Raw genomic sequence first — 27,992 nt, 5'->3', positions numbered from 1 at the left:
GCGCGGGGCGTGGGGCAAGGCGGGCCAGGCCACCCCCTCCGCGCGCGGCCCGCGGCGGCTGTTCAGCGGGAGGCGGGAGGGAGGCGGACGCGACCTGGACTGGACGTCGACGACCGCGCCGCCCGCGATGGGAAGTGTCTTATAAAGCCGCCGCCCGGCCGGACCGACCGACTTGTGTCGCGGCGGCGCCGGGAACGCGGGCAGCACGCGCAGTCTCCCGGGAGTGCGCGCGGAGGCCAGGCAGGCGCGGGACAGACCCCGGCAGCTCCGCAGACCCAGGACGGACCTGGGACCCCAGTACGACCCGGCTGGGGACGGACTCCAGTCGAGTCCAGGCTCGCTCGGACGCGGGTCCTGGACGGATCCCTGCCCTTGACACCCTCCAGCGCAGGAACCCCCGGCCGGACCCCAGCTCCAAACAGACCCCCGGCGCGGGCGCGCCTCCTGCCGGCGGGCGGGCGGGCAGGGGCCGAGGGCGCCCCCGGCGGCAAGGGCATGCACGGCCCGCGGAATGGCCTCGGCGGTGTTTGAGGGCACGTCGCTTGTGAACATGTTCGTGCGCGGCTGCTGGGTGAACGGCATCCGCAGGCTCATCGTCAGCCGGCGCGGCGACGAGGAGGAGTTCTTCGAGATCCGCACGGAGTGGTCGGACCGCAGCGTGCTCTACCTGCACCGCAGCTTCGCCGACCTCGGCCGCCTCTGGCAGCGCCTCCGCGACGCCTTCCCCGAGGACCGGCCCGAGCTGGCGCGCGGGCCGCTGCGGCAAGGTGTGGGGTCGCGGGGCACCGGGCGGGGGCTGGGCAGGGAGGACCGGGAGATGGGGAGGGGGCGTCGTGGCGAGGTGATCAGTGAAGGAAGCAGGGAAGAATAAGTTAATGCTGAGAGTGCGTCTTTCTGCCCCGGTCCCGGCGCGGGACAGGGGGCACTTAGACTTGGAGCTTCTAAAAGAAGGACGCAGACCTGGTGCCGGCCCTGGATCCTGGAGGCACTCATTCCTGACAGAGAAATGAGATCAGATGGGAAAGGGGCCGAGGCCGGCAGACGCGCCCCCTGACCGCCTCCAAGGACGAGTCACTTCTGAGAAGTCACGGTCTCAGAAGGGGACATCCAGGGCTCATCAGTACTCAGCCCCAGCCCTAGGCTGGAGCGGTGGTCCCATACCTCCATCCTCGGAAGAGGCAGCTGGTGGCAGGAGGAGGATTGGGGAAGTGTTTGTAAACAGTTAACCCGAGTCCGAATAGGGGATCTCAGCGGGGCTGGCAGCTGCCCTTGAGTTGTTCCCTGGGGAGACCGCGCCTCCCCCCCCCCCCCCGCCCCGCGCCCCAGACAGCTGAGCTCCAGTGTGAGGTGCCACGCAGCAGCCCTCTCGCTCCTGCTCAGGAGGGGGCCGCCCCGCCTGCGGCTGCATGGACAGCCCAGGGTCCCCACCCCAGGGCTGAGTCCACATTCGGGTTTGATTAGCTGCGGCCGCCTCCTCCCTGGCCTTGTGACTGGTCTGGGTTGGCCAAGACTCTTGTTTTCAGAAACTGTGGTGGCTTCCCTTTTCCTACCGCCTGAGAGGGGGCTGGAAGAAGGGCGTTAGAAGGGAGAGGGGCTGAAGTTGAAAGGGGAAGAATGTGGGGTGAGTAGGCTGGGGAGTTGTGTGGTCACTTGTAGTCATCCTCTAAGCAGAGACCTCTGGCAGTTTGAGGTGAAGTTACCTGAGCTGGGAAGCCAGCACAAGTCTCCTTGGCTGCCTGTCTGACTGAGGTCTTGAGATAACCTCTATTTTCCCCTGGCAATAGGCCCCACCCCATGTGTGAATTATGTGGATAATTAGCTCAGTTCTCATGACAAGTCCTCTGGCAGACACATTAGTTGGAAAGGCTCCCAAAGTCAGCAAGTTCGGAGGCCCTGAGTGAGAAAGCCTGCCTCTCCACTTCTCTTTGCTCCCCAGATTCTTAAATGTATAGCTGTTTTTGAATTAGAGTATTATTTCAAGTATGGAGACAGTTTTCTTTGGATTTGTTGTTTTTGTTATAATAATATTTGTAATTTAACAAATGAATGGCCAAATCTGTAAAGCATGATGAAGGAACAGCAGTTTATTTAGTGACTTTTTCTGAAACAAGGCAGACCATAAACAAATTGGACTTCCTGAGTCTCACTCACTCTGGCCAGGTGTCTGAGCTCAGCTGTGACCCCAGGCAGACTGGTGGGAATCCAGCTCTTCACCTGTGACATAGTAGGATTGCCCCGAGTCTTTTGCAGAGATTAAAATGCATGATAAGTGTCTGACCATAGTAAACCCCTGGTAAATACCAGTTGCTTTCGTTCCTGTCAGCATCAGCTGCTTCTGGCTAGGGTGGCTGCTCCAGGTGGTGGGGAAAGGGGTGTGGCTTCATTGTGGAGGCCCGGATGAAAACACCTTCCCCAGAGCAGAAGGAAGGGGAGTGGGGACAATTTGCCTTGTCATGCACGTGCCCCAGCACTGCCACTCATGTAACTTGTGCTGGGGTCAATTCCTGGACTGGAGTGTCTCTGCAGAGTGACTAAATATTCAGGAAGTGTTTGATTATCATGAAGAAAAAGAAGAAAGTATACGATGCCTTTAACTTTTAAAAAGGGAACAAAAATCAGAAATAGGGGTTAGAGGCAAAGGTGGTAGAGCTGGCAGAGGGCGGTTAGAGGACAAAGGACTTCCTGACAACCTGCCATGTAACTGTTGAAACTGTTGTGGTGGCTGGTGGTGACCTGTTGGGTGGGGGCCTCTTGCAAGAACCAGCCCAGTGCCCCCTGGAGGGGTAACCTTCAGCCTCTCTTCCCGTCCTTGGTCCCTGCTTAGAGGCAAGCTGGTCCTGCCCCAGTGCCACCGGAATTTTGTTGTGCCACACCAGGGAAGTCCCTTTACTTTCTTGGATTCTTTTAAGTCCAGGGAAATTGTTTGCTAAGCAAAGTATATCATAGAAATAGAAAAGGAGTTTCTTCCTTTTTCTCATGCAGATTTATTATTTGCATACAAAGATTATCTGAATTTGCAAACTATAAACACCAAAGGGAACCAGATGTGTGTATTGTATTGGCGATGCCAGCTTTTCTCACTATAATTTCCCTGTTAGATTCTTCTGTCTGTATTTGTTGAAATTTTTGGGCTGTGTTAAATTTGCACTCTCTGGTTTCATGAAAAAGCTTGGAGAGAAAATCTGAGTTCTGAGCTTTGCTGGCAGCAGGCTGATCGCTCTCATCAGTGTTTGGCTGCACATTCCCAGAGGGTGTGGAAGCTTTGGTCCCCCGCTTTGTCTGTGTGCAATTAAAATGACGCAGAGCCCCTTTTCTTGGTCCCTGAGATATTTCAATGGGGGACAGTGTGCATTTGGAGAAAATTACACTCTTTGTCCTTTTGCACACTCTGGAGTCATGGTTGGTAGCAGTCCTTGGGCCTCGTGTGTGTCTTGGTGACACATCTGCTGGGTATTAACCCTAGTATGGGATAGAGATGCAGTGCTCACCATGTTCCCTTCCTGCCAAGACCTAGGGTCTTGTCTTGCTTCAGTCCTGTGTCCTCTTGGAATCTGGGCCTCTCATTAGATCCTAACCCTCTCTTCTTGACCTGAGTCTGATACATCCACCTCTTCCTTTCTAGTCTCCTTTCTAGTCTCCTAGCCCTAGGGGAGGGAGGTAGCTACTTATCTCTGGGTTAACAAGGTGTTCCCTTCTCAATTCTTCCGCACTCTAATACCAGTGGGGCCACGCCTTGGATTTCAGTCCCCTCTATGCAATACCTAACATGGTTCAGGGTTTCCTCCCTGGAGCATGACCAAGGCCTCTTACCTTTTTAACATTTCTCACATCTAGGAAAATTTGGGATTTAAAATATAAACATATAATATTTCCTCATTGAGTCTTTTTAACTATTTTGGTCCTTTTTAAGTAGCACCTATTTCAGGCCTGTCATATCTGAACTGGCCTGGTCACATCTGCTGGGGCAGATCCTAAGTAGTTGGCTGATCTTGGATACTTGGGGACTATACCATCAACATTTTGATTTTACATTCATTCATTCAGTCAGTCAAATATCTGCTAAGTGCCTATCCTGTGTCAGGCACAGGTACTGGGGAGAATGAAATGAATGGACAGGAAAAACAAACAAACAAACAAACAAAAACCCGGTCCTCATGATTCTTATATTCCGGTTGGGAGAAATCCAATAATAAACAAGATCAACAAGTGGATAAAGTAATGTTAGATAGTGATAAACATTCAGAAGGAAAATAAATAAGCCAAGAAAGGGACTCTGACTTAAGGAGAAGGGGAGGGGCTCAGCCTTTGTAAAGGATGGTCTGAGGACTAATAACCTTGGAGTAGACACTTGAAGGAAAGAAGGGAGCAAGCCAGTGGATGTCTGGGCAGGACACCCAGGTAGAGTGAGAACCAGTGCAAAGGCCCTGAGGCCCAGGTGTGCCTGCTGGGTTGGAGTAGTGAAGAGGCCACTGCAGCTGCAGTAGAGAGCGTGGGTCAGGAGTGAGGAAGCTTGCAGTTGGACGTGGGCATCTTTTCAGAGGTGGTCATCATCGCTGGAGGCCTCTGAACAGAGGTCTGATTTGGTCTGAGTTGAACTCAGACTGCTGTGCTGAGAAAGACCCTGAGCAAGACAAGGGGGAGACAGGGAGACAGGCGAGAGGTACTGAGCCTGGGGCCAGGTGTGGCAGGGCAGGTGTCGAAGGTGTTGAACTGATTGGTCTAGGGAGAGCCACAGGAGACACTGAGGGATAGAGGTCAGGTGTGAGCAGCCTCAGGATGAGCCCAGAGTATTTATTGTGGGTCAGGGAACTGCCATGAGCTGGTGTGGGCAGGAGGTGGCTCAGGAGCTTGGCTTGGAACGTGGCATTTAGCATTTTCTCCAAGTAAGCTCTGTAGCACGCTGGCGTGTGGTGCTCTCTCCTCTCCGTCCCCCTCCTCCTGGACGACGGTATCTACCTGCATGCTGGTAGACTGTCTGCTTAGACTTGAGAACTACATCACAGGGACCGTGGCATCCCAGATGGTACCAGAATGGGCTGGAGGCTGATGGGACTGCCCTGGCAGCTCTAGGACAACGTGGACTCTGTTCCCAGACCCTGACCATGCCCACTCTGTGCTCACATAGACAGTCAGGGGAGAAGCTCTGTGTTACCCTGAAATACAGGGAGAGGGCCCTCCTGGAGGGTACCAGCTACAGAGCTGCAGAGAGTCACTTAGTGAAAGTGACTGAAAAGAGACAGTGGCCACGTAGGTCCTGAGCAGCAGTGGAGGGCACAGAAGTACCCTCTCTGTTTGGCCCTGGTGGGCTTTGCCGGAGCCCCCCTCCTTACAGAGCTCCATCCTTGGGCATCCTGTCCCTCCTCAGTGGTCAGTTTTCCCTTCTCAAGAGACTCAGCATCTTTTCTAACTCACAGACCTATTTTTGACTCTCTTGACCTGAGCCACTGTCCATCCCAGTCCTGTGCTGGGTGGCCTGCTGGACCCCTGAAGGGACCACCCACCTCCACACTCCTGTTCCTGCTTCCGTTCCCCAACCCACACCCTGCTGCTCAGGCCAGGCTCCACTCTGATTTCCTTACTCCTTTCTCTGTAAGTGACCACTTGGCTGGGTTTGGTTTCTGGTCCCCTTATTTCATGCTGACAGATCTCACACTGCCCCAAGTGACACATGCGTTAGTTACCTTGCCAGTCGTGGAAGAACCAGCCAGGGGCTTCCAGGGGCTTCCATGGACAGTTCTGAGCTCGCTGCCAGGTCCTCACTTCCCACCAGATCTCAAGGCAGAAACTCGCTTCTGCTTCTCCATCAGAAGCCACTGGGAACCCGCTGGCAGCATCCGGGCTGCCCTTGCACCACCCCCAGGGATATGGGCACCCTATGCTTTAAAAAAGTCTGGGCCGGATATTTCTCTGCTGTCTTTTTGTTTTTGCTTTTTCTTCTTTTTTTATTGTGGTGTTGGGGATTAAACCCAGGGCTGCTCTACCATGGAGCTACATCCCCAACCCTTTTTTAAAAAAAAATTAATTTTAAGGGCTGGGGAGAGAGCTCAGTCGGTAGAGTGCTTGCCTTGTAAGCACAAGGCCCTGGGTTCGATCCCCGGCACCAAAAAAAAAAAAAAAAAAAAAATTAATTAATTTTAAGACACAGTCTCACTAAACTGACCAGACTGACCTTGAACTTGGTCTCCTCCTGCCTCAGGCTCCCAAATAACTGTGATTATAGGCGTGTACCGCTATGTGCGGTTGTGCTGTTTTGACGGACATTTTCCCAGAGTCAAAAGATGATCCTGCATTGTGAATAGTTAAAATCGGGGCAGTCGAAGTTCCAGTGAGCACTGATTGTACCAAGCAGATTGTCAAACACCTGTTGAGTTTGGCACCTTTGCAGGAGTTTAGCATGCAGGTCATGCTCAGGGGTGGGGCCTGGGAGGCTGCAAACCTGAGCCCAAGGCACACTGTCTCTGAGGGGCCTCAATAACAGACGTCGTCAGAGCTGTGACTTTTTTTTTTTCTGCAGCAGCTACAGGCTGGAGACTGTGGATAAGAGGGTACGTTGCTATCTGCTATCAGTTGTTGGCATTGCCATCCCACAGAAAGACTTTTATTCTCATTTATTTATTTAGCGGTGCTGAGGATTGAACTCAGGGTCTTATGCAGGCTGAGCACTTGCTTTACCACTGAGCTGTACTCCCAGCCCCTTTGGTTGGTGTTCTTGTTCACAGAAGGTATCCAGTGACTGTTTTTGGTTGTTTCACCTAATAATATTGTCCTTTCTCACATAACAGGCCTGAGAAGCCCCTAGTGCCTTGATGTGAACTCTCTCCCTGGGGATGAGGGGCAGGAGGGAGTGTGAGGCCCGGGGATCTGTGCCATGTCAAATGTTACATGATGCCGTACCCACGTGCTGGTGACCGTTCTCCACACAGACCCTCCGCCCTGCCCTCTTCTTATCCCACCCCCAAGCTGGGTGGTGATGGTGGACAGAACATCGTTCCTCTTTTGCTAACTCACACTTGCAGGGGTTTCTCCCCATTCATTTTAAGAACAAAAGTCTTAATTATCCTTTGCTGACATGTAATTTAGAATCGAGTTGGGAAAACACGAAGAGCCGCACCTGGACAGAGAGGGGAGAGGGGTGGGGGAGGAAGGCCCTTCGACACACAGTGTCTCTTAGTCCCAGCAGTCGCCTTTCCTGCCTCCTATGTAAGCAAATCCAGGCCCTGCGAGGTTAAGTGGCAAACCAGGGGGACAGCCTGGTGACTGTGGAAGAAGTCAGGCTTGGGGGGCACCCTCCTGGAAACGCAGCCACGTGATGATCGGACTCTGGTTGAAAGTGCTGGCTTTGGTCGCAGACCCTGGCCCTGCCACCAGCTCCTTGCTGTGTGACTTCAGCAGATTGCTCAGATCTCCAAGGCTCCGTGCACTGTGGATACAATAGCAATAATGGTACCTGCATTACGGGGAGTCCTGCTAAGCACTGACGGCCACAGAGTGCCCAGCACCCGGCTGGACCTTGTGAGTAGCTGGCCTTGAACTTGGGCTGTCTGTCCTTTGCCCTGGCACAGGCGGTGTTCCTGATGACAGCCTCTTCAAGGGAGAGTGAGGCAGCACAGTGTCCTGCAGGACTGACCCACCCATGTGCCTGCCTACTGCTCCCCACCAAACCCCCTGCAGCTGTGGCCGCCCCATCCTTCAAGGTAGCCCTGCCTGGACTGAGGGGAGCGCCCACAAAGGGGGATCACCACCCCACCTTGGTGGGACCCTCATGGACTGGCCCATGGCTTTGTTGGTTCAAAAATTAGAATTTGGCGCCTGTCTTGGTGGCGGGGTGCCTGACCCGTGAGCCCCACAGGTAGTGCTTTGGGATGCCTGAGTGAGCCAGTGCTTCCTTCCTGTGGGGAGCCCAGGATGGGCTGGTACCCTCTGGTGTTTTTCAGGTCTTAAGACAGACTAGCCAACTGAGTGGCTTTTCAACACAAAAGTCTGAAGTGTAGGATGGAATTTTGCTTTAGGTGGGGAGAACAATGAAGAGGCCCAGTGAGGAAGAAAGAAGGGGAGAGCGCAGTAAAAACCAGAAAAGTGAAGTCGGATACGTTTCTTCCCATTTCATGAATTGACTTACTCAGAGAGGCCCCTCCCCAGAGCAGGAAGCTGTCCTGGAGGGGAAGGAAGCACAGCTTCCTCTTCTAGGGTTCGCTGGAAGTTTTCTTTCGCCTTTTGCCTCTGCCTCTTCTGACTCTTTGCCCTGCATTCTCTGCCCAACTTTTCATTCTTGGGACGATTCTTGAGCAGAATCGACCATCAACCCTGTTCCCCCGCACTGCGTGTGCAAGGGGAGCCACAGAGGAGGGGTGAACCAGCCAGCCAGTGTCCCCTTGCACGTGAGGAGGGGGAACAGTGTGTCCTGTCCTTGTCAACGCTGCCAGGTGCACTGCTCTTGCCCTGCAGGTACACACTGTGACACCACAGGGGACGCGGGTGGGACCGCATGCTGAAGAGCAGCCCCATTTTCCAGGATACTAGAACCTCCACTGGGACGCCCCAGTCATGCAGACAAGGAGCTAGCCGTTCCTTACTCCCTACTTCTTCAGTATTAATTACCTGCTCAAAATATTGGGGGTTGGGGCTATAGCTCAGTGGTAGAGCGAGTCCCCCGCCTAGTGTACCTGAGGCTCTGGGTTTGATCCCCAGCACCAGCACTACCCTCCCCCCAAAAGAAAAGGAAAGAAAGATACTTAGGAAGTATTGAAAGTTTTCCTAAAAAATTAAAACATCATGTTTCCAAAATTTGAATTACACTCAGCCTCTCAAGGGTATATATCCAGAGGGTGTAGCTTTGAGCTAGAGTGCTTGCCTGGCATGTATGAGACCCTGGGTTTGACCTCTAGAATTGCAAAAAAAGAAAAAAAAAGATGTAGAGATATATATTCTTTTTTGGGATTGATTAACCTTGTGCTCTATCCCTGAACTACACCCTCAGCCCCAAGAATACACGTACCTACATATATACATATATATGAATATGTATATATATACATCTCCATGTATATGTGCTCTCAATGACATCGTTCCGCATTTTACCCGAGCAGTGTGCTTCTGAGCACAGTACATCCATGGACACATTTGTTAAATGGAAAAGAAATGATTTGAATGCAATTTGCTGTTTGACTCCGTTTGAAAGTTCCCCGGGTAGAAAGCTCCCCCTGGGCTGTCCATTGTGTCCCCATCATAAAGCTTCCTCTCTTCTCATAAGAGAGGCTCGCTTTGGGCCTCGGACGTTCCTTAATGTGTGCTCTTCTCCGTTGACCCACGCGGCATCTCGCCTTTCTTTCCAGACTTCAGCCACACAAGCACTCGGGTTAGAACTGCCCAAGTCCTCCACCCAGGAAGCCTGAGGCGGTTGTCAGAAGCGTGGAACCCCCAAAGTCTCAAAGGCAGTTGGGGGAGGACTTTGCACCCTGGTTTGAGATTAGGAAACTGCATTTGTTTATGTTCACTTCTGCTGATAGATCTTTATTCAGTTTTGGTTCCAGGAATAAACCTGTTATTTGCATTTGCACATAGTGGGTAATACTAAAACTGACAGAAACCACACTTTGTGTTCTCAATTTTCAAGGCCCAAGTCATGTAGGAAGAAAGGGCACCCAGTGCTGCTTCAGACTGATATTTAACCCCTAAGTGTAAGTGCAGTTGACTCACTGAAATTTATATGTCATAGTGTTAATAATTTTTCAGTTTCAAATTCTTAACTGCTTGGATAAACCTGGATAGAAATCTATCACAAATTGTGTGAGGTGAGATTTTTAAGTTTGAGATTATATTACTGAATATACTTTCATCAGAAATTAGAAAAATTTCCAGGTGCTGTGACATCTTCTGGACCAACTAACCTAAATGTTGGTAGTGGACAGTTGTCTCTTCCGTGGTGAGGATCCCTGAACCAAACCCTGCAGCTTCCACAGAGTGCTTGCGCCCCCTGCTGACCAGTCCTGGAACAACATCCTCCTAATCAAGAGGGTTGATTTTCTTTAATTTTCAACTGTGCAAATTCACAGCCATCCCACCCACATGCAGTTTTTATTATTATGATCCAACATAGTAAAAATTATGTTAGACAAAGACCTCAAAAATTTTAATGCCTTCAGTAGTGTTTACAATACAAAAACAAAAGGTTTAGATTATACTGAATTATTGTATTTAAGCAGTTTTAGAAAATAATGTTTAAAAGTGTTTCTTATGATAAATGAGCAACATTTGGAATAGCCGCACTTGCCATAAAGAACTCTGGTTCTGAGTCACAAAGGGACAGTACAACAGGGAGGATACCAAGGCACAAAGGCACATAAGTAGTGTGTTTGGCGTTAGCAGTCCTTACTGGACTCATAGCTCTTGTCCTCTGTTCTTGAAAAAAAAAATAAAGCAGTGTCTCACACGCGGATTCCTTAGAACTCCATCTTTCAGCGTGGTCACTCTGAGAGCTTATGATAATTTGGGGCCTGGGCAGCAGGTGTTGAGGTTCCCACCAGCTGTGAAACCAGAAACCCCAGGGAATATGAAGCAATTAGACATTTCAAAAGACTTAATTCATTTCTGCACTGCGGCTCCAGAGTACAGTTTCTTTGTCCTAAGTGTTTTCCTTTCACATTAAATACATCCATGGAAAACTTTGCTAAAACAATTGAAGGGGAGTAACATCCAAGGCCAAAGAGGAGGGCGCTGTGAACTTTGGTGTTTGGGCTGTCAGAAGCAGAAGCCACGTGGCCAGTGGTGACTCCTCCATGCCTGGGGTGGGGCCTGTGCTGGGCCGAACAGCCTGCCTGGGCCCAGGGCCAGTCCTGCTGGTTCCTGCCCACTTTCTGATCACTGCTCTGCAGCTCTGCTGGTGACAGCTGAAGCAATGGTAGCCCAGGTGCAGTGCTGTGCATTAGGTGGGTTTCAGTAAATTCAACAGAATCTACAGTATCAGGAGGGAGGGTTCCTTGGAGAAAGGAAGACAACCCCTTGAGAAAGCTGATCTGGATTACTAGCCTGATTGTCACCCTGGAGCAAGGAGGGGGAACTAAATGATTAACATGCCCCTAAAAGCCAGAGCTTCAGGAAGAATCACCTGCCATTTCTGTGCTTGCATGTCAGGGTCCAGCTTCTTCCCCTTCCCCATTTGAATGTGCTAAGCTTCCTTCCTTTTAGTTTTCAGGCACTTCCTTTTAGTTTGCATTTCTAAGGAGTGACACTTGGATTCCATTCAGAAACATAAAAACTGCAAAAGGAAGCACTGTGCTTCTGTACATTTCCACAAATACAACCAAAGCAGACTGGCCAAGTCTTAATGTCGCTTTGCCCTCAGCGGCTCGCTCCTGGGGATGGATCTCCTTGAGGAGCACTGTGCAATTGTGGGGGTCGTGTTGGCCAGTGGGGACCTGTTCCTTGGTGTTGCCCTGAGGGTGTGAGGGAATTGCAGGGCACAGAACGGTAAAGTGGCCTGGGGTCAAGTCCAGGAGGGTCTGCCGGCCCAGCCAAAATACTGATGCTGTTTCCAGAGGCTTGATGGGGCACTCTTGCCTTTCTCTGCTTCGATCTAGAAAATGGGTCACAGAGATGACAGAATACAGGGCACACAGCTCACTTTGAACATCAAACAACAAACACGCTTTTAGCGTTCCAGGCCTTACTATTGCATTATGTGTTGTTTATGTGAAATGCAAATTTAACCTAGGCGTCCTATATTTTGTTTGTGAAATCTGGCTACCCTAAAAGATAAATCTGGAGTGGGATGTATTAATCTCACTAAGAGTTGTCCATGGAGGCTGGAAACCCACCCAAGAAAATCAAAGAGGTAGCCGGAAATATGTCATCAAAGCAAGCATGCAAAGACTATAAAATCCTGTAGTGTTGTAGAATTGTCATGCAATGCTTTACATCCTGTAAAGTGGGTGTAAACACGCCAGATGCATTGACTGTACAAGAGGATAATCTTCAGAACATAAAAGTACGACTACTGTGTCATCAATTTGCTGGGTTCAAAGCTAGTATTCTAAGAGCCAAAGAATAACAGTAGTTTGTCTCAGAATAAAGAAGCACTTTGTGGAAAGGAGTTATATAATTGTCTTCTCTTTAAAAACAATCTTTCAGAGAATTTTGAATTGACTCTCTTTTCCTCTGTAGACTTCTGCATAGCAAGAAGGAGATCCAAGCATTTGGGTACAAAAAGCAGCTTTTACACACACACACACATACACACAAGCCTGCATGAACAGGCAGTCATGGTTTGCTTAAGGACAGGGTTGTTTTGAGAAATATGTCATAAGGTGGTTTTGTCATTGTGCAAACACCCTAGAGTCTATTTACATAGACTGAGCCAGCTACGACATCACTAGGTGATGTACTATATGGAACCACTCATGTATGCAACACCATTGATCAAAACATCATTATGTGGCACATGATGGTATATATGTGAAAACCCAGATCCACAACTATTTGAAATTCTGTGCAAGGCATTCGAGCTTGGGCAGAGTCATCCATAGAATACGGCACTCTGGGATTTTCTATTTTTCGCTCTCCTTCCTGCTCTTTCCAACAAAGCAGAGTGGTCAGAAGGAGCCTGCCCTGCTGTTTCTCAGACCTGTGCTCTCTGGTGGGCCAGGTGACGGGTGTCCTGCCTTGTGCTTTGGGAAGTAGAAGCACAACTTCTGACCTTGATCCAGTTGTGAGGGATCCTCCTGCTAAGGTCCTGGCTTTCAGGAATGCACCCTGCTATGTCTGGGGAGTCCCTGGTGGAAGTTCTCAAGGGCTGGATGCTGGGACCTTTTTTTGGGGGGGGTATCAGGGATTGAACCCGGGGTGCTCAACCACTGAGCCACATCCCCAGCTCTTTTCATTTTTTATTTTGAGACAGGGACTCTCTAAGATGCTTAGGGCCTCGTTAAATTGCTGAGGCGGGCTTTGAACTCCTACCTCAGCCTCCTGAGCCGCTGGGATTACAGGTGTGCGCTACCACACCCAGCCTACTAAGGCCTCTTACTTTCAATCAGACCATTTAAAAAATTTATTTCTATCTCTTTTGTAGATCCAGGCAATGAGTTGCCCATTCTTTAAACAAAAACTTCTGAAGAACTTTTCAGTGACTGATCATAGTTCTGGGATTCAGGCTTCTGTGGTTTGCTTGTAGTTCACAGGGACAGGACAGGAATATCCTAGATCGAGCAAAACGCGGGGAAAAGCCAGTGTCCTTGGGAATCTAATTCCCACCCTTAGGAATCCGATGAATAGAAATTGTAACGGGAAATCTTACATTTGCATTGCTCATGGGGAGACTGAGAAGCACCCCATGTCTCCTAAGAATGTCCTGGAGCCATGGTATTGTAAAAATAAAATACTGTGCAGCCCAGGAGCCAATCACAGCCTCTGGTGACTGTAATAAGCATCCACGCTCAGATTCCTGGAAAGTGCCATGAGTCATGACCACTTTGGTTTTCTCTGGGCAAAAATCTGACTTCTTTCCTTCCAAATACAGCTTTTACATGACTTGTCTAAATATGGGCTCCGTTTACTTGGGCCCTGTGGTCTGGGCAGTCGTGACCAGCAGAGTGAGTCCTTTCCTGTGTTGTTGGGGGTGGCAGATCCTGGGCCGGCTGTCCCTTGCTGCAGCCACCATGCTGGTAGAGCCAGAGTGGTCCTGGGTCAAGTTCTGGCCACGTCCAGGGTGTTTGCAGAGTGGTCCCAGGATGTCTCACATGGGGTTATCTTTCATGCCCCTGCTTTTCATTTCACTGGTCTCTCTTTGGATTTACAGTATCAATCCCAGCAGAGCCATAAACCATTCATTGGGTTGATAAAACCTGAAATGTTCAGAGCAGAACTTCAAAAATAGGGCTTCCCATACATGTGGCAGAGTGAGTACCGTAGGCCTTCCTCCTTCAAGGTGTTACTTTCTGTTGTTTTACTTCTGATGGACCACAGTCTCAAAATATGAGATGGAAAATTCTAGAAGTAAACAATTTGTAAATTCTAAATCATGTGCACTTCTGAGTAACATCATAAAATCTTGAACCATCATATTCTATTCCACGCAGGATGCAAATCTTCCTTTTATACAGTGTTTCCATGCTGTATATGCTATCCTCTGTTTAGTCACTCAGTAACAATTTCAGTCAGACCTACTGTGATACTGAAGTGCTTGTGTTCAAGTAACCATGATTTTACTTAATAATGGCTTCAAAGCACAGAGTAGTGATGTTCAGATATCTTTTTAAAGAGAAACTGTAAAGTGCTTCCTATCCATGAAAAGATGAAAGTTCTCGACTTAATAAGAAAAGGGGAAAAACAATCTTATGCTGAGGTTGCTAAAAATTACAGTAAGAGGGAATCTCTGAAATCTCTGTTAATTTTGCTGTCTTCCCTCAAACTGCAAAAATTACAGGCACAGTGTGGGATACATGCTTAGTTAAGATGGAAAAGACATTAAATTATAGGGTTTGCCACTATCCATAATTTCAGGCATCCACTGGGGTTCTTAGGACATATCTCCCTCAGATAGTGGGGGGACTCTGTATTCCCAGACATCTTATTGCAGAGGATGACACCAGCGGGTGGTGTTCCTGTCCTGGGGCTCCTGTTGTGTATTTCATTAGGAGTGTGTGTGTCCTGGTCTGATTTTCTGACTTCGGGCATGTCCATCTCTATTCCAGGACTGGTTGCCATAAAGGATGCGCAGGACATAGAGACCAGGCTCAACGAGGTGGAGAAGTTGCTCAAGACTATCATCAGCATGCCCTGTAAAGTAAGTCCAGCTGGGTCTGGATGGGGCAGGAGGGCGGGAGATGGCCTGTCATCTTCCATATTTCTAGGACGTCCACCCTCACAGGCAGCTGGCCTATGTGCTGGACTTTGCTGGGCATTTTGTTCCCTTCCTGGGAGTACCAGGTGCTAGGGAAGCAGGCAGATTAATCAGGGAGAGGAAGACTTTTGTGGGCTCCCTACTCCTTTTTTTTTCTGTCCCTGGGACAAAGGGGAAACAAAACACCCCAGGACGAGTGGAGCAGGAAGGGGCCCCCTTCAACTGTGGGGGTCTTTGCTTTCTTACCTCGGCTCGGAACCTGTTGTTGCCCAGGGGATTTTACAACATGCACACAGAGGCCCCAGGGAGCGCTAGCACCCCCACATTGGCAGGTGACATTATTGGGACTTGGCTCTCATTAAGTGGTTTATGAGCTTTGGATGGAGTACTGATTAAGTACCTGGACTTGAGAGTCAGGCAGAACTATAAACTTCTTTTTTTTCTTTCCATATTTTTTAATTGGCACATTGTAGTTGTACAGCATCAGGCAGGAGCCCCCTCTACCAGGAGCAGCGTCCAACTTACGGGAACTTTTCAGTTTGGGTAGTTACTGTGTTTCCTCCCAGTATTCTAGGTCTGAAGTTGTGCTCACCTTCTTTGAAAGATCTCCACTGGATCAGGTGTTAAAAAATGATAACGTACATAAGATTCAACCCAGCTTTCAAAGTCCGGTCAAAATATCAGGTAAGAGCCACAGTGAAGGAGTGGAGGGGAGGTACCACTGTTGTTGGCCATGGTGTTCTGGAAGCCCTTCCAGGTTGTGTCTTTGTGGTTGGATACACCTTTCTGGGCTCCAGAAGGAATGTTGAGAAAATAGTGGTTAAGAGACTGTTTCTGTTTTTTATTAAGCTGTGTGTTTTCTACCTGTCGCCCTGCAGTTCACTTCTCCCAACCTCCAGAGGAATTTATGTTGCATTTAAATTTGAACTTATTGAAGAACTAGTAAAATAATGACAAAAATATTAGCAAGACACTTTGAAGGGAACTTCCAGAGTCAGTAGTCCAACCTGCTCTAGTCAGGTAGTTACTGTGTGGTGCTGAACTTGGTTTTAGGGCAGCCAACACAAGGGAAGTAGAAAGCTTGGGTATAGTTAGTGTGGACATTGGACCGTGCTTTGTGGCAGTAAAGGTCAGTAAAGTCAGGCAGGGTAAGGTGGGGTCGCCCACAGGAGAAGCTCTGCTGATGGTGAGGAAGGAGCACTGTGGGTAACCTCCTGGACTGGGTGGCACGTGTCATGAGAACACTGTTTTTTTGCAGTGCTGTTTCCATGAAGGCTGCTGAAGAGAATTTTACAGAAAAACAAAACAAAGAGTCCTGTCCTGGGAGTTCCCAAGGCTGGGTTTCCCTCTGAAAAGGGCAGTCACCTTGTGACCTCTTGAGGTGGCATTGGAGGAAGATCTTGCTGGAGTTTACCCAGTGGGAGAAGGGAAGGTAGTTATGAGAGGAGACACTGCTTGGCTCAGGGTGGGATTCTGCATGACGTCTTGACCTATAGGAAGGAGGGACTCTGCACCACCTTTGCATTTCTGAATGCAGGAGAAGGTGGGATGAAGAGAAGGGCGACTCAGTGGGAAGCTGAGGAACACCTGAGCCCAGAGTTGTCTACTGGAGAGGAATCGGGGAGAGAGGACTCAGGGACAGAGTGATGACGTCCAGGTGTAGGGTCCTCACGAAGCTGCAGTCACCCAGGGATGAGTTCACAGCTGTGTGTGGGGGTGAACTAGGTGGGTGGGCAGTTCTGGGGCCTGGAGTGGAAGAGCTGTGTGCAGATACGACTGGAGTGCAGGGAGGTGATACATCTGGGTTTGTCCCTTTCTGGCACTTTTGACACCCATGATAACTTTTTGAGTGTTCTTAGAGGAGCAGGCAGTAGAAGGACCCTCCTTGCTGGCACCTGGTCTCCAGAACTTACTTCACAGCAAAATGAAATGGCTATGTTGTTTATCCAGACCCTCATTTTGCAGGATAACAGAGAGCTCTGGAGTCCGCATTGGCCATGTGGGGCTTCCTAGTTCATAGCCTAGAGCACAGGGAAGCTTCTGTTCTTTAGTCTGGGTGGGATGGGTTCTTGCACTGAATCTTAGTGTCTGTGCTTTGCTCTGTTTTGTTCTGTTTTAGGCAAATGAGAAAGAAGAATAGCAGAATTCTCATAGAACCTTGTGTCATGGGAGGAACTGGGCTGTTGTTTTGGAATGACCCAGAGACTCCAGAGTTGAGGGGACAGACTGGAGCTGTGTGGAGCTGCTTCTTGGGGAATAACTCCTTGGGAGCAACAACCTGCAATGCCCCTTAAACCCCGTCCTTCTGTCCTGTTTTTATCAGCATTGTGGTTGACACATGGTCCATGTCTTTCCTAAAGGACTGAAAGTAATGAGATGAAATTAAAAGGGATAAACATGGAGTCCCACAATGGGGCTTTAAGTATGTTCTTTGTGTCTTTTTGCAAGGACTAAGAACAGATTTCAGCCCCCTGCCATATGTGAGCCTTCTGGAGCCTCCCTGTGGCCTTCCTGCATGCCTCGGGCCCAGCATCTAGGTCTAGGAAGGTAGGGGTTTTGACCTTCTTGTGCCAGTTGAGGCCCCAGGTCATGTGGGATGTCATATCCAGCCCTGGAATCATTGCAAAACAGTCATCACATCCAGAGAAGAGAGGGAGGGGATGGGTTAGAAGAGTGGGAAGAATGGAAAAGAGCCATTGGAAGGAAGAGGATGTGACTCTGGTGTGGGCAGGCCCCCTCTGCGGTGGGGCCAGCAGGTGGGAATAAGTGCTGCTGACTTCGGTTCAGCACAGAATACTGGCTAACAACCAGGGAGCGTATGTGGCCTGCAGCCTAAAGCTCAGTGCTGAGACTGGGGGCTTCAGGAAGCCATCAGGGCCTTGCTGCATGAGGCAGCAGGCTGAGGACAGCCTCCTTCCAGGGGGAAGTGTCCTCAACCCCTCTGGACGTTTCCCGCCCTTCCAGGGGGTTCTCTCCATGAGCTCTCCCAACCCTCCTGCTTGGCTTCTAGAGCAACCTGCCCTCGTGGTCTGGCCCCCAACTGAGCAAGGGCTTCCTTACAGATCAGTGCATGCCCCTTGGCGCCCCCACCCACTGGGTGCAGGAAGTGCTTCATTACTCATTGAATGAGGAAATAACCTTGGTAATGACCTATGGCAGCTTCCGGAATGCTTTCTAATGAAACTACTATCCCAGTAGTAACAACATCTCTGAGAATATAGCTGCCATATGGACATACCAGGTCATCAGTCTCTGGGGTGGACTCTTGGGTCCCCAGGTGGAGGCTCAGGGTCCAGAGTGTGCTGGCCTCACAGGAAACAACTACATAGCTGGCGTTCCCTGCCGCTTTCCTCTTTCTTCAGAAATGTACCCTGAGTGCTGATGCGAGGCCTCCCAAACTAACTCTCAGGGTTCATTAATTCATCAAAACCTCACCCTCAGGAAAAAGCCTGTCCCTTGGCCATCCTGGATGTGTCAGAGTCTGGACTCTGACCAGCTGCTGCTTGCCCTGTGACCCTACAGGGTCCTTCAGGTGAAACCTCCCATCCACTGCTATTCTGGTAAATTCCACTCATTGGGAAATCACCCTTCATGGCTGAGACCTACACCTATGCTTCTTCCCCTGCCCCAAATTTCTTGAGGCCTTCTTGTGCCAATGTGTCATTCAGGGAGGAGGTGCCACAGGTAGGGCACTGACCCTCTCTTTACCATCATAATTTAGACAGCACCCAGACTCTGAATGCCCTGGCTTTTCAAATGGCAAAACTGCTTAGTGGTCAGGGCTGTCCACTAGATGGCGCCAGGCACTAGTAGTGGTGAGAAATTTGCCGATTTCCTGGGACCACAGCAGGGACAGCCCGTGCAGCCTGAAACCTTCTTGGCCCCATGTTAATCTAAATGCCCATCAGATCTAAGGAAGCAAAAATCTAGTGTTCTGTGCTGGCTGTGGCTTTGCTGCGTAAAAGAAAATTTACTTCTCAGCCTTCGTCTGCTATGGCTAGTTGGACAGAGGGATTTCAGCCACAAAACCTCATCACGCAGTTTTGAGAGACTTGGAAATGAAACATAATGTTAATTTTCATTATTCTGGCATCTGTACAATCTCAGCCTTAATTTTTACTACACAGGTAATTTACACAGGTAAATTTAATTTTTAGCCCAGGCAGCCAAATTAATAGAAAGGCATTGCTTTGTTTTTTTGTCCTGTTGCTGGAGTATGTGGAAAAGATAATGGGAGAGAGGATTTGCAAGCAAGGAAAGCTATATAATGAATGCTTCTGAGACTTAGTGTCTGCTGAATACCAGGTATAGAAGAGTCAGTGAAGTGACAGGGTGGTGGCTTAAGGGGGCATATGAAAACTTAGAGCAGTTAAAAAAAAATGTTCACCATCAGCACAATATGCACAGTGGTAGTTGTTGCAAAATAGATCTACAGATGGATCCAGGCTGAGATTAGTGCGTGAAAGTTTGAGGAGAAACAGGATTTTCATGCTTTCAAGACCTGGTCCTCTGAGATATTTATTAACTTCAGAGGAAAAGGGAGTAAACTTACTTTGGAGACAAACGACAGAACACTCCTTTCTCAAGTAACCCCTACCAACATCACAGGTACTAGGGCCTGTGAACGCGCGCACACACACACACACACACACAGTGCTGCACTGAGGAGAACACAGCATCACTTGTGGGATCTGGGCCAAAGGTGTGTCACCTCTATCTAATGGCTCAGAAACCCAAGTGGAGGGACATTCCATACAATAGATCACTCACCCTCCCTACAAGAGTCATAGATATTAGAGACAAGAAAAGACGGAGAACCTTCAGGTCACAGGAGACCAAGACTCAACAGCCCAATGGAACAGTGTTCGGGATTGGAGCTGGAACAGAAAAAAGGGACATTAGTGGGAAAACGGGTGAAACTTGAGTAAAGGAGGTCTTAGTTAACAGTATTGTCCACACGATAATCCCTGGATGTGATCAGTGTACCATCGGTGTGTAAAATGCTGACATCAGAGAAGCTGCTGAGGGGAATGTGAGAACCCTCTCTGCTTGCTATCTTGGCATCTTTTCCGTATTTCTAAAATTAGCTCAAAATTAAAAGTTGTAAAAAAAAAAAAGACATGCTAAAGCAGGACTCTTCTTCATGTGAAGATACGAATGCAAAAAAAAAAGCTTGAAATGAAAATGAAGTGTTTTATGGAGTCAGTCATATATATGATCAAAGTAATTAAATTGGCCAATGATTTTTGCTGTAGGTGCTAAATTGACATCTAAGAAATTCACATTTTCAATGTGTTTGAAGATAGGCTTCAGGTGCTATGATTTTTCTTTAATCATAACATTTCCTTCAGGTCTCTCTCTCTTTTTTTTTTCCACGTGTCATGACAGGCAAGAAGACATTATTAACAGTGAGAGTAATCATTAAATTTATTTGAGCTCCCAGCTTTTGTTAGATTCTTTACATGTGTCATCCCTAATCCGAGTGTGTGCCCTGTAGGATGGATGCTGATATTCCCATTTTACAGATGAGGAAACTAAGCTTGCTAAACATGAGGAGGAGGTCTGAACTTTGAACCAGCCCTACCCAAGTTCACAGTCTGTGTGCTTTCAACATGCCACAGGCACCGGAGGGCCCAATCTTCTAAGCGGCAGGCCTTCCACGCTTGCTGATTCTGTATTAAAGGCATATTAACAGGAGGGCCTTGTTACATAACCACGAATCTCAAGGAAACCTTTTGCTTAAAGGTCTGAGTCCCCTGTCCATGCCACCCTCCTGTGAAAATTGACCTACCAGGGTGACTCCTGTTCAAGCGTTTGCTATCCTGTTTGCCTGCAGGTAGGAAAAGGCAGAGCTCCTGCGTTGTTAGCAAAGAGGAGCTGCTTAAACTGGTGGTCCCTGCTAGAACTTTCTTACAGCTAAACCGCTTTCTCTCTCTCTCAACTTTGGACAACTACTAATTTGTACAACTCTTCTTATGACTTTCCCCAAGTGATGGCATAAATAAAAATACAAACTGTCACAGAATCTGTGCTCCATTTTCAACTAGGACAGGCATACAAAAACCACGTATGTTTCCTAGACTTTCAGGCTGCATGGTCTGATACTTGTTTACATATTAAAAGATCATTTGCCTTTCAGTAAGCCATTCCTTTCCAAACCAGAGTTTGGAAGGTATGTCCCTAGAGTTGTTGCAAACCCACGAGCTCTGCAGCCTGGTTTGCCCCTACGTTATTCCAGACAGAGTGGAGATGGGACCCGGTGGAAACCAGAGCTTCTCAGGGGCCCTCTTTTGAGGAAGGCCCACAGTTTGAGCCAGGTCCCTTTGTGGGGCTGGGTCTGAGGCTTTAAGCACTGCCAAGCCTCAGTGTCTGGTGGGGTCCAGCTGGCCTTGCAGACAATTAAGCAACATTTATGTGCACAAAGGCTTTTTTTTGTCACAGACAATTAGGAAATGATTTGTTACAAATACTTTTGGAAGTGATTGGTAAAGATTCCATTTTCTAGAACTCCAGAGTTCCCATTTAAGAACTATTAGGTATATAAGATAACTTCAGAGTTTTGTTCAGAAATGATTTGCAGCAGTGACATCTGTTTGAACTTGCAGGGTCCCCCCGCCCCAAATTCCCTTGGCAGAGGGGTGGGGAGAAAGGAGGATGAGGGCTGTCAGCTCTCTGTATGGAGGCTGCTCCCAGGTTTTATGTGCTTCCTCAGACAGACAGATTTGGGTCAAAGATAATAAAAACAATAAAGAAAGTGGTTCTTTCCTGCTGCACCTTTTAAATTGAGAGGCAAGGGAATCCGAACCTACCTTATTAAGGTTTAGTAATTTTCAGAGTCTGCCTGCTCAGCCAGATTTAGCTAAGAATCTTCTTTTTGCCCTTTTCACACCTAGAAATGTAGTTGACCCCAGAGTTCCCAGACCGATTCCTCATAAGTGTACAGAGCCTCTTTTAGGACCGAAGTCCTCACCAGAGTGGAGCAGGGAGGAGTGCGGAACAGGCCACCAGTGGATGCCCCATGGGGTGTAATAAGTGTCACGGGAGACCCATGGAGCATGAACGGCCCCCTCTCCAGAAAGTGAGGCATCAATCCTAGCAAGAACTTGACTCATCCGATTGACGACTTGTCATTTTGATCCTATGGGAGAAAAATCTCTTTTTCTTTCATCATTATTGTGTTGTTTCCCTGATTCTCTTCATATGGAGCAAAGTTCAAAGAACTGAGAGCTGAATGCCTAGAAAGATTAAAGCTGTACAGGAAGTGACAATTTCGGTTAGAAAAAAGCAACTCCATCCTTTGGAAGAAATTAGTCTAAACTATGGTAAGGGACAAGAAAAAAAATAACAGAACACAGTTCTCCAGACAACAAAGGGATCCGATTTCCATCAACACTGTGGGCCACGGCTGATGCTGTGGTTCGGTATGGCGGGCTCCGATCATGGGAAGGCTGATCAGGAGCAGTGTGGGAGCACGTACTTGGCTCCCCCTGGTGGAATGGTGATTTCTTGGTTTGAGAATGCACCAGGACTTTGAAGTGTATTGTAAGCATGTCTTTTACCCCGAGGTTAGCCTGATTCCATAGGACAGATGACGTGGTCCTGAGTGCGGAGCTGAGGAGGGTAGGGAAGCCAGCCTTGCAGGGAGGGGAGGACTTCAAGGCCAAGGACCATTAATGGACACCAGATCTGTTCCTCTACTGAGGGAAGGGATGAAGGCAGACCCTTGGGAATTAAAAATAAAGACTACAGCAGGAGAGAGTCAAGCCACACCTGGCTCTTACACAGTGGACCCTCAGGATGCATGGATTCAGTCAAACACAGGTCAAGAGTATCAGAAAAGAAACTAGACACTTGCAAACTCTTCTTTTCCTTGTCATTGTTCCCTCAATGATGCAGAATAACAACTACTTAAGGACTGTATTTGGTAGTTTAAATCTTCTGGAGCTGATACAAAGCATATAGGAGGATACGTGCAGGTCTCATGAGGTGCTCAGCCATGTCACATGTGGGACTTGAACAGCCTTGGATTAGGTATCCTCGGAGGTCCTGGAACCAACCCTGCATGGACCACTGTACTTAAATGGACAAGACAACATGGTGAATCATATCCCGTAATGAGACTTTAGAGTTAGAAGGATCCTCAGAGATTATCTAATACAATTTTGAAACTCCAGTTGAACTCACTGTCAGGCTCAGCTGCAGTGTCCCAGCCCCCAGCCCCGGGCTGGCCCCACAGCCTTCATTCCAACTCTCCTAGCCCTGGACAAGCCCCAGACCTCTACCTTCGCAAACTAATGCCGTGCAGCCAATATAAACACAGGAAGTCATTTGTCTCTGTTAGCTCTTCTGAATTAGCAACATCCGTGCTTATTGGGGGGAAAAAATCAATGTCTTTAAAGAACTATATAAAGACTAAAAGTGAAAGTCTGCTGTTTGGTTCAAAATGCACATTGATTTCATTTGATCCTTACAATAAGCCTCGGTAGTGGCTGTTGTCAGCCCTGCCTTAGCCACAGGGGAGAGCTCAGAAAGGCTGGGTAACCTGTGTGATGTTGCATGTCACTTTAAGCCCATGGGAGGGACGTGGGGGGAGTGGCCACAGAACCAGAGCATCTCTCCAGAGACACACCGTGGCTGACGCAGGGTCAGCCCACATGGTTCCCACAGGTGCTGGTTTCTGGGAGAGCGTAAGAATGAACCTCCATGGTGCAGTGTGGGAGGAAAAGAGACACAGTAGGTGGTGGGGACAGTAGGGAAATTGGTGTAATCCCTCAACTTCAAAGCCTCAAACTCTGTCCCTCCCAAATACTTACTTGGTTGCTTTGGTTTGCAGAAATCATGAGGTCCAATGGATTTTGTTTAGCGAACACAGAAACGATAGTTATTGACCACAATATACCCAATGGAAAAGACCAGCACCTGGGCGTGGATCCCACGGAGCATTTGTAAGTACTTTCACTTGAATGTGGTTTTATAGAGGGGTCCCCAGGTTGCCAGCCATGCTGGAGGCTGGGGTTCGTGGCCCAAACAGGCTCAGTCGGAAGGAATGAAAGTGGCCAGAGATACCCAGCAGCAGACTCTGCCATTTGGATACTTATTTTAAAAATTTGCCCTTTGACAGAGTTTGGCGAGACCTTAATTCGCCCATCTTGTAGGAAGGCTGAGTCGTCGACTCTGAGAGAATGTTCAGGAGGCATTGCAGAGCCTCAGGATCTGCTTTGTGCTGTGCTGGGGAGGACCCTGTCTTAGGCCCAGGCTCCAGGTCTGAGAGGGCCACACACCTTCGTGCTGAAAACAAGCCGATCTCCTGAGACTGGGGAGGTAGCGCCCGTGTTGGCCTCACCTCAGTGGCTCGCAGGCAGAGCCTGGCCATCAGCCCTGTATTGAGATGGAGGACGTGTCCGTCACTGTGGGCTCAAGGGACAAGCACGCCACTGTCTCCTCCTTTCTTTCCACCTCTGAAAATAGAACCCTTGACCATAACATGTGCTCCGGAAAGCGCGAACACCTGGGCTCCGAGGCGCAGCTGCCTTTCTGCGGGATCCTGCTGTCAGCTCCTTGGTGGATTGTGGGGCAGCGGCTTCCCCAGACAGCAGGACGGGAGTTGCACCTTGATTCTGTTTACCTCTAGGTCAGGTCCAGGTTCTTGGTTGTGTGAGCTCAGGAAATTATTTAGCCTCCTCTGCTTCCCTTATCTTCAGGGGACCATTCTGCTCTCTCACGGGTGGCTCTCTGAAGACTGCAGATGACAAGCATGAACTGTCCAGCTCGGGGGCCCCTGAAGAGGCAGCCCGGGCTGCAGAGTCTCCCTGGGGGCCCCATGAGTGGCACAGCAGGGGGGCAGATGGTAGCTGGAATGCTCATGTCCAGCCCCAGCCACTTGGTAGCCCTCAAAGGCAGAAGGAAAAATAAACAAATAAATAAATAAAACGACCTAGGATAAGGCCAAGCACCCCGGTGACACACCTGGACCAGTCAGCTGCGGGAGACCCTGCGACCTACATTGAGCCCGGGCTCTTGAAGGTGGCCCGAGCCTCCTGTGCTGCACTCCTGTTCCCTGAGGGCCCGGGGGCCCCTGTCAGGCCTGGGGGACTGGCACCAGCCTGCAGTCCCCTCCTTCCAGTTTTTCAGGTGTCTCTTGGGTGTTTGATACTAGGATCCTTCACAGTGGATGTGTCAGGAGATGCTGGCATGAGAAACGGTACTGCTGGCGAGGTCTTCTCCATTGCTTGGCATGCCTTGCCAGGACACCCTCTATAACTTGCCAGTTCACTGGGGCCTCTGTGCTGACTGTGCACCACTGATGTGGACCAGTCGGGGAGGGAAAGAGTCCTTAAGCCGTGTGGTCAGAGACTGTCTTGCCACAGGGAGGAGCCAGACACAGGACCTGGGCCCTGCATCCTTCCCCAGCTGGGCGCAGGCATGGGGGGCTCCGCTTGTCTTTCTCATGCCTCACCGGAGTTAAAGGAAAGCCCCCCTCTGCGGCCCTTCCTACTCTGACATTTTAAAGCTATCATCTCCTCCTCTCCATTTTTTTTTAACCACAAATTACTTAATTTGCAACTTAGAGGAAGCCTGCCAGGAAGCCCCATTGTCCGAGGTCAGCTGGGTTCCACACAGCAGTGTACTCAGCTTGCAGGGAGGCCCACCTCTTCGGGCCCATTGCATTGTGTTCCAGCATGTTCACATCAATGGTGGTGACTTTGCGGTCTGGACAATTCATGGACTTCCTGGTAGAATCACGTTCCCACCCCTGTCCAGTGGTCAGTGGCATCTTCCAGTCGTGGGAACCAACCCAGGGACTCAGCATGAGAAGTGAACCCCAAAAGTCCCTTCCTGCCCTCCTGCCCACCTCCCCCTCCTCCTCAGGCTAGGGAGGTGGAGGCAGCACAAGCAGGACCTGTTCCCTCCCTGGTGAGGTGCCCAGTATGTGTGGTCATCACAGAACACTGCAGAACAGGTCATTTCTGAAGAGAAGGAATCTGTTTCTCACAGTTCTGGAGATGGAAGCCCAGGTTCGAGGTGCAGATGTCTGACTAGGGCCTTCTTACTGCACTGGAACATAGTGGAGGGTATGAGAGGGTGAGAGAGAGACAGAGACAGAAACAGAGCGAGCAAGGGAGAGAGCAGCGTGCTGAACAGGCTTTTGTAACAAGCCCACTCCCAGGATTCCATTCCTCCATGCACTGGGCAGGGCCCTGGTGACCTAGACAGCTCTCAGAGGAACCTCTTGACACTGATGCACTGAGGATTAAGTGCCCAGCACAGGAGTTTGGGGGGACACACGCAAATCATAGCAATCACACTTCTTTCTTTGTTATGCATTTTTAAAAAATTGGAGTCTTTCTGGCTCAGGAGGTCACATCTGGGTTGGACAGGTGGCAGAAACAGTTTCAGTTCATGGGGAAAACCAGCAGGAGGGTACTTACTTGACTTTACATTTCTTTACGTTTGAAGTACTTAGTTCTTTTCACCCCACGTCAGCCTCCCACATTCAGTAGGCCTTGTGCTTCAGAGCCTGAGTCAATACCGACCCACATGAAGGCTTCCCCACTACAAGTACCCTTTCCACAGCCTCCCTGGGCTCCTGGGTCTCCTGCCCCTCTGTGGTCTCCTTAGCAGACTCCTGCCTCCTGAGGACAGGTCCTACCTGCCTTGTCCCCCAGAAGTGACGACGTGCCTGGCACCAAATGAGGAAAATGAGGGGAGTGAGCGAGGGCCTCACTGACCGTTGGCTAAACCAACATGGACAGCAGTCACACAGGGAAGCCAGAGGCCGAGATGGGTTTAGAATGGGATCTGTTCCACCCAATTAATTTGTAACCATGGTTCTTTCCATGCGTTGCATCCTAAGCACATCGGAAAGACCCACCCCGTTGGTCCCTTGACCCCTTCCCACAGACCACCTTCTGCCCTTTCTCTCCACCCCATCTGGGACTCCACAAGCCGGTCTCACCTCTGTTTTCTCCTGTTTCAGGTTTGAGAATGGCGGGGAGTTTACCACAGAGCTGGAGAATGGCGACGACCCAGCAGCTTATGTCACTAACCTGTCCTATTACCACCTGGTCCCCTTCGAGACAGACATTTTGGACTGAGCCTCTCCATCGGGACTCCCCCACCTCAGCCCTTGACTGCATGTTTTGATGCTGTCCAAAGCTGCCACTCAGCTCTGGATTTCCCAGGGTCCTAGACCTCATCCCTGGTGAAGCCTGCGTGTCCTGCGAGTGGAGCTGCAGGGCCTCCTGGTGGCTGTGGGCTGATTGTAGGTCTCCAGCAACCAGGGATCATGTCCCAGAGGCGACGCGGCCCGCTCTTCCGCGAGGTCCTCTCTTTCTCCACTTGACACACCAGCCTGCCTCTTCACTCCCGGGACTCACTGCCTATGCTCAGTGCCCGCAGGGCGTGCTCTCTGCCAGGGCAGGGGTGCCAGGCTTGTCTGGCCTCCCTCTCACTGTTACTGCTTCTCTGGGAGGGGCATTTCTCTTGGTCAGATGGCCTCAGGCTGCCTGGCTACCTTGACTCCCCACCATATGTCAAGAAGCAGGAGGCATCAAGGGAGATTTTGACAAATTGCCAAGTTCTGGATGACATAAGCAGGGGATGTTTAGTATCCAGATTTCCCTGGGAACCAGGATGTATGGCTTTTGTTTTTGTGTTTCATCTCTCTGGAAACCAGGTTCTGGGAGCGTTTACAGAAGGTCAAGCACACATGGGAGTAATGGCCTCAGAAAGGTGAAATCGCTGACGACCAGGTGCATGTCTGAACTTGGCCTGAGAGTTAAGGATGCTTCTCAAGAGCAAAGGAAGCCCTTTCCCGGCCCACCAGCTCCTCTTAGCTCTTCCACGGGGTGCAATGCTGTCACCACCACCTGCAGGCAGCTGACGTTCCTCTCGTACCCTCAGTGACATCGTTTCAGTGACATCGTTGTCATCACGAACCTGAAAGGGTGGACTTGGGAGGAAAGCTCCGGGCTCTGTGCCCACAGGAGAGGGTCTGGATTCTGTGAGCTTCTCCCCCCACAGTGTCTACTAACGACCAGCATTTGCTAATGTAAATAATAGTAAATTATTGAGAATTCTAATTCTTTTACACAGTCTGTTTTTAATCTATTTTAATTAAATAAAATCTATTACTCTAATATGTTTGTGTAGAAAGTTG

General features: G+C 49.5%; 1 protein-coding gene across 1 annotated transcript; it reads left to right on the top strand.

Moving 5' to 3' along the window:
- On the top strand, nucleotides 1-27,974 carry Pxdc1 (PX domain containing 1). Its single transcript, XM_047558326.1, has 5 exons — nucleotides 1-767; nucleotides 14,685-14,776; nucleotides 15,400-15,517; nucleotides 23,667-23,778; nucleotides 26,811-27,974. The coding sequence occupies exons 1-5, from the start codon at nucleotides 512-514 to the stop codon at nucleotides 26,926-26,928; spliced, it is 696 nt and encodes a 231-aa protein (XP_047414282.1). The 5' UTR covers nucleotides 1-511; the 3' UTR covers nucleotides 26,929-27,974.
- Nucleotides 27,975-27,992: the final 18 nt, after the last annotated feature.

Source organism: Sciurus carolinensis, chromosome 7 (assembly GCF_902686445.1).
Source record: "Sciurus carolinensis chromosome 7, mSciCar1.2, whole genome shotgun sequence".
NCBI classification, from domain to species: domain Eukaryota; kingdom Metazoa; phylum Chordata; class Mammalia; order Rodentia; family Sciuridae; genus Sciurus; species Sciurus carolinensis.
The sequence above is the reverse complement of the archived record's forward strand: the minus strand, read 5'-3'. Positions and strand labels throughout refer to the sequence as shown.

What these genes read in the sequence shown, in the direction of transcription:
- Pxdc1 (XM_047558326.1), top strand. Translation starts at nt 512, where the DNA reads ATGGCCTCGGCGGTGTTTGAGGGCACGTCGCTTGTGAACATGTTCGTG. An exon ending in TCATCAGCATGCCCTGTAAA is followed by an intron (nt 14,777 to 15,399) that starts GTAAGTCCAGCT and finishes GTTTCCTCCCAG; the next exon opens with TATTCTAGGTCTGAAGTTGT. An exon ending in GTGGATCCCACGGAGCATTT is followed by an intron (nt 23,779 to 26,810) that starts GTAAGTACTTTC and finishes CTCCTGTTTCAG; the next exon opens with GTTTGAGAATGGCGGGGAGT.